Source organism: Neophocaena asiaeorientalis, unplaced genomic scaffold (genome assembly GCF_003031525.2).
Source record: "Neophocaena asiaeorientalis asiaeorientalis breed wild unplaced genomic scaffold, Neophocaena_asiaeorientalis_V1.1 scaffold86, whole genome shotgun sequence".
Lineage (NCBI taxonomy): Eukaryota > Metazoa > Chordata > Mammalia > Artiodactyla > Phocoenidae > Neophocaena > Neophocaena asiaeorientalis.
The window spans coordinates 5,523,757-5,534,072 of NW_020175039.1; the positions used below are offsets into that span (position 1 = coordinate 5,523,757).

At 54.1% G+C, this 10,316-nt stretch overlaps 1 protein-coding gene across 1 annotated transcript in view; it reads right to left on the bottom strand.

Moving 5' to 3' along the window:
• Window positions 1–2,735: 2,735 nt before the first annotated feature.
• Window positions 2,736–10,316, bottom strand: part of WNT6 (Wnt family member 6) — a 12,206-nt gene continuing 4,625 nt past the window's right edge. The window contains exons 2-4 of the mRNA XM_024763186.1: window positions 5,780–6,000; window positions 5,218–5,552; window positions 2,736–3,551 (exon numbers count right to left, since the gene is read on the bottom strand). Of these exons, the coding sequence (XP_024618954.1) occupies window positions 3,090–3,551; window positions 5,218–5,552; window positions 5,780–6,000 (1,018 nt within the window). The 3' untranslated portion in view covers window positions 2,736–3,089. The remainder of the gene's footprint in view (window positions 3,552–5,217; window positions 5,553–5,779; window positions 6,001–10,316) is intronic.

Here is a 10,316-nt window from a genome sequence, read left to right on the forward strand (position 1 = left end):
GAAGGGAGGAGGGGGAGGAAGTGAGGAAGGGGAAGGAAGGGAGGAAGGGGGAGGAAGGGAGGAAGGGAAGGAGGAAGGAAGGAAGAAAACCCAGATGCCCATTCCTTCTCACTGAAGCCTTATACCCCTTCTCCATACAGGCTTCACTCTGGAGCCCCAATGTGATCTTTGAGGGCTGAACCAGGCTAGGTCATACAGGTGGATCCGGGGCCATTGTCAGGGCAGGGAAGATGCACTGGAAGCCATGGTTAGGGTCTGTCACTTCCAGGATGAGTTCCCCTTCCCTCTGTTTCATTTGAAGTAATGTGCCCTCCCTGTGCCCCCATTCCCTGTGGTCCTAGGGGGGCTGCCAATCCCAGTCATGGTGGTACATTTTCCTCAACATTGTTATTGGTTCAGGGATAGGCAAGTGACCCAAGCTGACCTGATCCCAGCTTCCTTAGGACTTCTGTTGGGAAAGCCATTACTTTTTGGATTAGCAGCACTAAGGATGTAGACATACGGCTGCCATGTAAAGGAAGTCTCTCTGCAGCAGGAGAGCATAAGGACAGTGTGAAAAGAGAGACGGAGACAATCGGAAACAATAGACATGGGGGTGGGGGTTTAGGGAAGAAGATGGGGGAGAGAGAGAGAGGGAAAGGGGGGGAGAGAGAGAGAGAGGGAGGGAGAGAGAAAGAGAGAGTGTTCAATGACATCAATCATTTGGGCCCCTGGGTTCAGCGGTGCCTAAATTCAGACTTACCCCTGGACTTCCTTCCCAGGTATAAGTTCCATTCATTAATCCCCTTCCCAGGTATAAGATCCATTCATTAATCCCCTTCCCAGGTATAAGATCCATTCATTAATCCCCTTCCCAGGTATAAGATCCATTCATTAATCCCCTTCCCAGGTATAAGATCCATTCATTAATCCCCTTCCCAGGTATAAGATCCATTCATTAATCCCCTTCCCAGGTATAAGATCCATTCATTAATCCCCTTCCCAGGTATAAGATCCATTCATTAATCCCCTTCCCAGGTATAAGATCCATTAATTAATTCCCTTCCCAGGTATAAGATCCATTAATTAATCCCCTTTGGCCTAAGCTAGTTTGAGTTGGGTATCTTCATTTGCAATCAGGGCCTGCCCAACGCCTGCAAAAGCACCAGCTCTCTATCCCCTTTCTCACAGTAACTACCATTTATTAAACACAAATTTGTCATAAGTTATTGTCAAATGCTAAGTGCTTTGCATATCTCAAAAAAATCCTTCCCACAATTCTATGAGGATGTGGATAGATTATGATGGTTATAAATTCTTTGCCTCTGTCCCTTTGAGAGGTGGAGTGTGTTTCCCCTTCCCTTGACTTTCGGCTGGTTCTGTGACTTGTGTCAACCAAAAAGGAGTGACAGTGATGCTGGGTAACTTCTAAGCCTGGACTTTAAGAAGAGACTTTCAGTTTCTGCCTTCAAGTTTGGTACAGTCTATTTTGAATGCCAGCCTTATGTAAGAAGTCTGACTACACTGAGGCCACCATGTCATAAGGAAGCCCAAGCTAGTTACATGGAGAGGAGGCCACTGGAGAAGCTCTGGGGCACTAGAGGTATGTGAGTGAAGCATCTGGGACTGTCCATTCCAGCCGAACCACCAGCAGAATTAGCCAAGTGAATGACCAGAGCCAATAGTTCTCTCATAAGGAGCAGAACCATGCAGCTGAGTCCTGACAAATTCCTGACCTAAAGGATCATGAGAAGTAGTTACTTTGGGGTTGTTTGTTATGCAGCAAGGGATAACTGAAACAGAATGATATTCCCATTGCATAGGTAAAGAAACCGAGGCTAACATGGCCTATACTGTAGACTCGTAAGCAGCAGCGCTAGTTTCCAACCCAGAGTGTCTGAATCTAATGCTCATGCTTCGCCCTGCATACCTTGATGGGAGAGTCGTTCCCCACTGCAGTATTTGTACTGTGGGAAAATTGGGGGCTCTGAATCCCAGCCATTGGGCTACACCCTCTCTCATTCTCTCTGGAGTTAGATGGAGGCCTGAGGCCCAGTTCTGGCGAACCCAGAACCCCAAATCTTTCTTCTGTCCCTTTACCCTCACCATCAGCTTTCTGAGAGGAATCAGAAAGAAGGAAATGTGATTGGATGCCAAGAGAAACTTTGGGACAACTTCGCTTCATCTCCCTCTAAGCGTGATTGGAAATGCCATTCTGGGCAGTCTTTTCAATGTTAATGGGGGTGAAGTTAGTTTTGATGGTAACAAAATCTGATGTTACTAATAACATTTTCATCACATTCTACAGTTTATAAAGTGCTTTAATCCTATGAGTTTGGGTGGCCCTAAAAGTCTACCCTCGAATTCCCCAGGGGCCACAGAAACAGAAAGATAAAGGTGTCCCCACACCCCCGCCCCAAAATTAGGACAAGGGCTGTGGTGAGAACTGAGTACATCACTGGAGGTTCTGGTCCTCTTTCTCTAGACCCTCAGTCTGCTCCTTTAAAGAGGCATCCTAGTTCTCCCCCAGCCTGCAGATTCAAGCCCTAGATGTGTACTAGAGAGAACAAGAAGAATGCCAAGGGAGAGCTTTGGTAATCTTCGTTGCCAGAAGAGCCCAGTTCGGTAGGGGGAAGATAGGGAACCAGGGTGATGACCCCTGAGAGGCTAGCTCTATCACAACCATCTCCCTTTACTCACTCCTTTCAGAGCCTGTCCCCATGGCAGCCCTCCTCCAAACTATGGGCCCAGTCCTATTGATTTAAATATTTTTATTGATACTAAATGCACCCACCCACCCCATGGCCAGCAGTTCTGTGGAGCCCCGCATCCCGAGGCCTAGAAACTGGCTCTTTGGTTTCTATCTGGGGGCCGAGGAGAGAGAAGGTCTCCCCCAGAAGCCCCCGGGAGCGCCCCTTGGAGGCTTCTCCGGTGCCCTGGGCCTTGATGAGCGGGCGTATATCTCAAGCCCCAGCGCCTCACAGTTTCCAGAGAGGCCTGGGAGATGGACTTTCCCAGGGGGAAGTTGGCAACGCCCCCTGCTGGCGCCCAGAGGTCCCGCAGGTGCCGAGAGGCGGCTCTGCGCGCAGTCTGGGGAGCCGGGCGATGGGTCAGAGGCAGAGGCTGAGTTCCTTGCGCACGCGGCAGCGGTGGCACTGCACCACGCAGCACCAGTGGAAGCGGCACAGACAGTTCTCCTCGAGCTGCACGCTCTCCTGGCGGTGGCCGCGGCCGCAGCACAGCAGGTCGCAGCCACTGAGGTCCGGGGCACTGCTGTTGCAGGCGCGGCCGCGCGTGCCCGGCGAACCGGTGCGCCGGTTGGGGGCGCAGAAGTCGGGCGAGTCGGCGGCGTATAGTAGGTCAGCGCGGCCAGGCGGCTTGAGCGTGCGGACGGCGGGCAGCAGAGCCTTGCCGTCGTTGGTGCCCATGACACGCGAGGCGCCGTGGAAGCGCTCGAGCAGCCGCGCGCCCACCTCGCGGAACGGGGGCAACTTCTGCCAACAGGTGCGCAGCGCGCATGAGCCCGACAGGCCATGGCACTTGCATTCGGTCCGCGTGTGGCTCCGCACGGCCTGCGGGGAGCAGAGGCGCGGGCGGATGGAGACAGATCCGGAAGGCGGGACGCAGCGAGGCCCAGAAGACCGACAGAAAATAAGATGGGGAGGGTGGTGGATGAAAGAAAGAAAAGAGCAGAGACCAAAAACAAACAAACAAAACAGGAGAGCGCAAAGTGGGGAGGAGGAAATCAAGGGCCCCACAGCCCGGAGAGGAGGAGGAAGAATGATGGAGAAGTAGGAGAAGTGGGGAGTGGGGGTCACTATGCAGTGTAGAGGTTCCAGGATCCAAAGCCAGGGAATGGGGGAGAAAGCATAATGGACAGCAGGGGAGAGATTCTCCCTGGAGGGAGGCGGGTGGGGAAGGTGGCAGCTTCGCACCCTATTCCTCCTGCCAGGCCAACCCCCTCATTCCTGCTCCTCAGGGCCCCAGGCAGAGCAGGCCGCCTGGGCTCTGTCTGCGGCACCCCTCCCCAACCCTCTCCGACAGGTATGTGGGCCTGTCTGGACATTCCTCTCTGGTCCCCCTCTCACCCCCCTGCCCAGTGCCTCAGGCCGGAACCCTAGAAGACATAGGATGTGTGTGTGTGGGGGGGGTCCCTAGCACAACCTAGAACTGAGGCATACGGTACAGGAGGGCCCACTGTGGATGCACTACTGAGAACTGGAACCCAGGAGTCCTGCCCTTTATTTACTATTTATGTCTGAAGCTGGGGTCGAAGACTCACAACCCCACTAGGGATTTAAGGGGTCAGACGCCCCAGGAAGATCATTTCCAGAAGCTCAGAGTCCAGGGGCCAACCTGATCTACAGACCTGTACATCTCCCTCCGGCTCCCAGGCCCCTTCTCTTTCCCCCCATCGCCTCCTGTAAACATCTGACTCAGACTGCTTCTAGTCCCTAAACAGGAGCTCATGGGACCCTCATCATCATAGAGGGAAGGGGAGAGGCTGCCAGGGCTCTGGACAGGGGCAGGTCTGGGATTGCTGGGCAGCCAGTTAAGTGCCCAGATTCAGTCACAGCTTTCCGGCTTCTGCCTGACCCCCTTCTACCATCAGGATCTACTTCTCGTTCTTCTCTCCTTTCCAAGCCCATTTTCCCTTGGACCTGTTTAGTCCATTTCCAGGCCTCCCCCACTTCTCCCGGCTCCCCTACCTCCAGACCCCATACCTTTACCTCGCCTCTATCCTTTCTTTCATCCCCAGCCTTTGTCTCCCTCCTCTGCCCCTGCCCTGGCAGCCAGCTCCCTACCTACCCCAAACTTTGCCCCACATGTCCTGTCTCAGAGCTATGTCCTCCCTACCTTAGGTCCCTAAAGGCCCTGGGTCCTCTTCCCTGGGTGTCTCCTCCCTACCCTGCCCACTGGGCCATCAGCCCCAGGCCCTCCCAGGCCCCCCAAGTAACTCCCTCTTCTAGGCTGGCCACTTCCCCTCCCACATGCCCATCCAGGCCCCCAGCCAATCTTCCCAAGTGGTCCCCATGGCCATGCTGGCTCCCCTGCACACATTAACGAACTCCTACACTGCATACCCTCACTCACACCCTCACTTCCCCACACCCTTCCACAAACTCAGTCCTCCGCACATACCACACTCTCCCACATCCTTTCAAAGCTGCCCACATTCACACATTTCCACGCGCATTTCCACACACACACAGCCTTACACATCCTGCCCAGACTCACCAGCCGGCCCGCCTCGTTGTTGTGAAGTTGCACCAACGCACGGATGTCTCCGCGTCCCCGCTTGTGCTGCGCGTCCATAAAGAGCCTCGACTTCTCATCCCCGAAGTCCACGTCGTCGCCGCAGCCTCCCCACTCCCAGGCGGCGCTGCCGTCGGGGGAGCCCGCGGGGCCCGGGGGCCCAGGGGTACCTGGCAGGCCGGGGGGACGGGGCGGGGCCCGGCCGCGGGGCGCCTGGCAGCCACACTGCAGCAGCTCGCCCATGGAGCAGGCCTGCGTGACGGCGTGGCTGGCGCCCGCGGCCGTTATGGCAAACACGAAGGCCGTCTCCCGGATGTCTGCGGGGGCGGGGAGGGGCAGTCAGACAGCAGGACCAAAGCTGGGTACTGGGGGAATGCGGTGGGCCAGGCAGTGTGGTGAGGGGTCGGGAGACAGGATCAGGGCAGGGTGCCCTTTGAACCGTGGGAGAAGTGGGGCTCAGGCAGCCTACCCAAACCTCCACCCTCTCCTCTGACCCCCCAGCGAAGAGAAAGCAGCCCCCTCCTGGTCTCCTCCCCACACTGACCCTGCTGCAGGATGCGCCCGAAGGCCTTGCTGTGGCTGGAGCAGTTCCAGCGGCGGAAGCGGAACTGGAACTGGCATTCTCGAACCCCTAGCCGGGCGCCCCGCGCTAGCTCGGCCACAACTTCTGGCTCGGCCTGGCACAACTCAGCCTGCCGCCCTGCTAGCCGCCGTGCCTTCCTGCAGATGCTGGTAGGGTCCATGACCAAGGGGCTGCCCACGGCCCTGGGAAGCAAAGAACAGCAGATCAGGGGTGTAACTCAAAGAGCTTGGGTGAGGGGGAGGGAGACCAGCCCTGCCCAGCCCACAGCCAGGAGCTGCGACATGCCTCTTCACCCACCAGCTCCCCACAACTGAAATTCAGATTATCCTGTCTGGTTCTCTTACTATTCCATTTGTGTGTCCCCTCTTAATTAGGTTCTAGACTGAAATTGCTATAGAGCAAGGATTCAGTATTAACCTTCTGTGTACATCTTCATGAATAAATCCTTATAGGAATTTGACTCAAAGTGAAGGCACCTGGCACCAGGTAGGCCACAGTTAAAATTCAACAGGCCTAGCCCAAAAGGGAGACAAGGAGGAAATTAACCGAAGAAAGATCAAGAAGGCTGTCAAAGAAAAGAAAGTATATATCATAAAGAGATACCAAAGAAAAGTAGACAGTGACAGAGAAGGATCTGGTCTTAGTGGACCACAAGCTGGAAATGTGTCAGCTGATCAGCTCTGATGCTAGAAAAGTAGTGGCAATCCCAGAGATATAGAAAGACACAGGATGTTAGAGTGGCTAGGGAATGGAGCCTCTGAGGAAAGTCGTACCTTCTCTCTAGCCCAGATTTCTCTTTCTGTCAAATAGGAAGGTGAAGCTTTGATCTCTAAAGTGGGCCCTCCCGCCCTGATATCCCCTGTTTCCCTGAACAGGAGAGCAGGAGGAAGGAACTGGGGACTGAGTCTCTGAAGCATTGTTGTAAAGTAAGTGACGCTGACCCTTCTCCTGCTCCAGGGTCTGTGACCTTTTCAGAGCAGGATGGCAGCAAGACAAGCTTTTGGTTGCCATACACCATACCCCTGAAGGTTATACTGGCTAGGTACTGACACCCGGGTGGAACCACTTTAATTGGATTGCTCTTATTTGAGCACTTGGGGGCTGAGGGTAATTTGAAGCCACTCAAAAATCCTTTAGCGGAAGGCAGAATAAAATTTTGGGTGGGGAGAAGCAGCACCAAGAGATGGAAAATGATGAGGAAAATGCTGGTGGATAGGTGCCAAAGGTCAAGATGGCCTACTTTCAGTTTAGCCTTCGTGTGCATCCGCCCCACTGTCCCCATTTGCTCTGTAGGTACGTGCTGACTAGGCACGTTCTGGCCCCAGAGCAAGGAGATGTAATGGGCTTACGTAGCAGCAGGAGGAATTTAGGTCTTAGGCTGGAACTTCTCAACACGGAGAAGTGAGATGTTTGAAGGTGTGGCTGCAGGAAGATGTGTAAGCTCAGTCCTTTAAGATCTCCTACCACCCCCTGTGACACACACACACCACCACCCTATCAGGTTATTGTCATCACCCCTACCCAAGTAGTCCAGGAGCCAAGGTTCTCTCCTCAGTGGACAGACTTATAGTCCAGACCTTTCTTCCTCCATGCTTAGGACCTGCCCATCACTGCGTTCCAACTGTAGCCTGGGAAGGTCCAGCCCCAACCCTGTCCTTACCTCTCTCTCTCTCTCTCTCTCTCTCTCTCTCTCTCTCTCTCTCTCTCTCTCTCTCTCTCTCTCTCTCCTTCCCCCTTCCACCTACTTATCCCACTTCATTACAAAAAGGATTGGGGGGCAGCTTCCAGCATGGTTGTACAAGGTCGGCAGATAAGACTATGGAGCAAGCACGTTGAGAGTTAGGACTGTCATTTTCTTTTGTCTCCCACAGCAGATTTTTGGCTACTTAATTTGTATTCCCCCCTCCCATTTTTTAATGAAAATTTGAACATTATGAGCAATTACTATAATACTACAATGAATACCATTTAATACATGTTTTTGAATGAATGAATGAGCCATCTAAGGAGAAGGTCCTCACTTGAGCCCAGGCCCCTGTCCACATGTGGTTTCATGACTCCTAATTAGCTTCCTCAGACATTTTCTTTTTCCCCCGCCGCATTCAGAGGCAGGGAAGCGGGCCTGCCCACAGCTGTCCAGCTCCTCTTCTGCCACCTGCATGTCCAGAACTCCACCTGGGAGTCTGGGGCCCTGCAAACCCATCTTCCCCGCCCCACCCCCATGCCGCTAAGTTCCCCACTCTCCCCTCCCCAATCCTGCCCTCTGCTAACTCCCTGCTTTCCCAAGGCTGACCGGCCTTATCTTCCCAAGGTTACTCTACCCTATCCGTCTCCTCTCCCTCCTCCTGCACTAGGAAAGCAGGAGACGGTGTGGGTACACAGGCAAGAGAGGGAACACCTCTTGACCTTGTCTTTTTCCCAGGAGCTTGAGATAGGAGAGGAAGCGAGAGGAGCATGAGAGGCAGGGCCCTCCAGGAGGTGGGGCTGGCTGGCCCTTCACAGCGTTGAGGGGCTGCCCCAGAGTCAGTTTCTGGTCCGGGTCTGGCTCCCCAGGCTGGCTGGCTGCCTGGGAACTAGGCTTGTTTACAAGCCAGTCAGGAGGAGGGATGGGCAATAGTAGCGGCTAGAACCCCAAGGGACTAGCTTGTCCCCTGCCCTCCTGTCCTCACTCCCATCTTCAATCACAGGAAAGGAAACTCCGAAGGGGATGGCAGAGGAGCACTGGGCAAAACAACAGGCCTCGCTTTTGTACCCTGGTCTCTGTCAGCTCTGGGTGAGCTGAGCCACTCTGGGCAAATCAGTTCCCTCTCTGGGCTTCAGAAAAATGAGGAGTTGGCGAGAGAGGCTTGAATATCCCGTCTAACTTTAACACCATCTTTAAGAGCATCAAGAAAGAACTCCCCCATCTCCCTTCTTCCTTTACCCTCCTTCCTTCCCTTCTGCTTCCTTAGGGAATGAACTCTGCTGTCGGGGCCTCTGAGTTAGCATCCGTCTGAGATCAGCCCAGAGAGGATGTGCCCGTTTGGGAGCATCTGCGTGTTTGGAGTGGGGGCGGTGACGGGAGCACAGTGGTGGTAGGAAATATATAATATATAACATGTAGGATCTGAGATCCTAAACAAATAGTCACTCCAGCATAGAAAAAACAAGACTAGCCCTAAAAGAAATCAGTATGTAGACAAGATGGGACAAGCCTGGGTTTGGCCATTCTAGCTGGCACGGCCTGTGCCAAGATCTCCCTCCCAGGGACCTTGGTCAGGGGGCAGCCAGTTCCTACTGACAACATCTGTAGATCTAAGCCTTGGAGGCCTGGGTTTCTGGCCTAACTTACCTTTCCATCCCTGGATTCAGAGGGCGGAAGAGAATGTCAGAGATACTCTAGTCCAGCTCCACCCACGTCACCCTTATTGTACAGGTGAGCACGGTGAGAAGAGAGGTGACTCACCCTGGCCACTCAGTGGAGGGATCCCCGCTGTGAGAAATTTAGGTGAATATTTTAAAAACCAAAGGGACTGGAGGAAGCAGCCACCTGTGGTCTTCGGATACCCCGTGTGGCCTCGCATGCCATCCTCCACATAGCCCTTACTCTGAGCAGGGTTGGCTAACTCAGAGCCCCCCCTCGCCACCCCTAAGTCATCAAAATCTCACCCAGCATCTCTCCAAACTCGCCTCAGATCCCACCTGCTCTAAGGAGCCTCCCCTGGGCCCCAGCCCTCACTGACCTTCCCGACTTGCATCGCTCCATGTGGCACTCATTTGGGGGGGGGGGTTGTTATGCTGCGAGGGGCATAATTATTTTGTCATGTTTTCTTGTCCTCTCTCTCCAATTAGATATGAACTCACTCGAGACAAGGCCCTCAGGAAGAAGTAAACGTCATCAGCAGAACACACTCAGGGGTTTGAAGATCCATCGGACTTGGGTGTGTATCTGGGCTCTGCCATTTGCTGGTTCTATGATGTCAGCAAGTCCCGAGCAAGGGAAGCTGGCACTTATCATTGGTGGAATGGATGATGAAACTTAACCTTCTGAGCCTCAGTGTCGTCAACTGTAAAATGGAAATAAATAATACCTGCCTACTTCCCAGGTTACCTGTGAAAAGAGCCTGTCCAGAGAGTGGACTTCCACAAGTGTTTTGTCTTCCCATTCACACCCTTAATCACCTCCTGGGCCTGCACAGCGCACGGGCAATCAGGAGCGTTTGCGAATTCCTGAGAACATGCTTTTCTCCGACTCTCTGCCCTTACTTAGCCTGGATCCCAGTGTCTCCTCCTCCCCTGTCAGCCCAGCCCGTGGACCAGGAGCGCCCTCCAGGACCCCTCCCTTCCCCATTGAGCGCTCCTTGGTCGGTGGATTCTTGAGGCCGAGAGGACCACAGATCCTTCTGATGCCTGCTCCTCTGGTCTCACAGCCAGCCCCCAACTAGTTCCCCACGCTCCTTAGTCTGACCCTCACTCCCAAGAGCCAGCAGAGGGAGCCCTGAGCCCTGGGGCCGTGGGC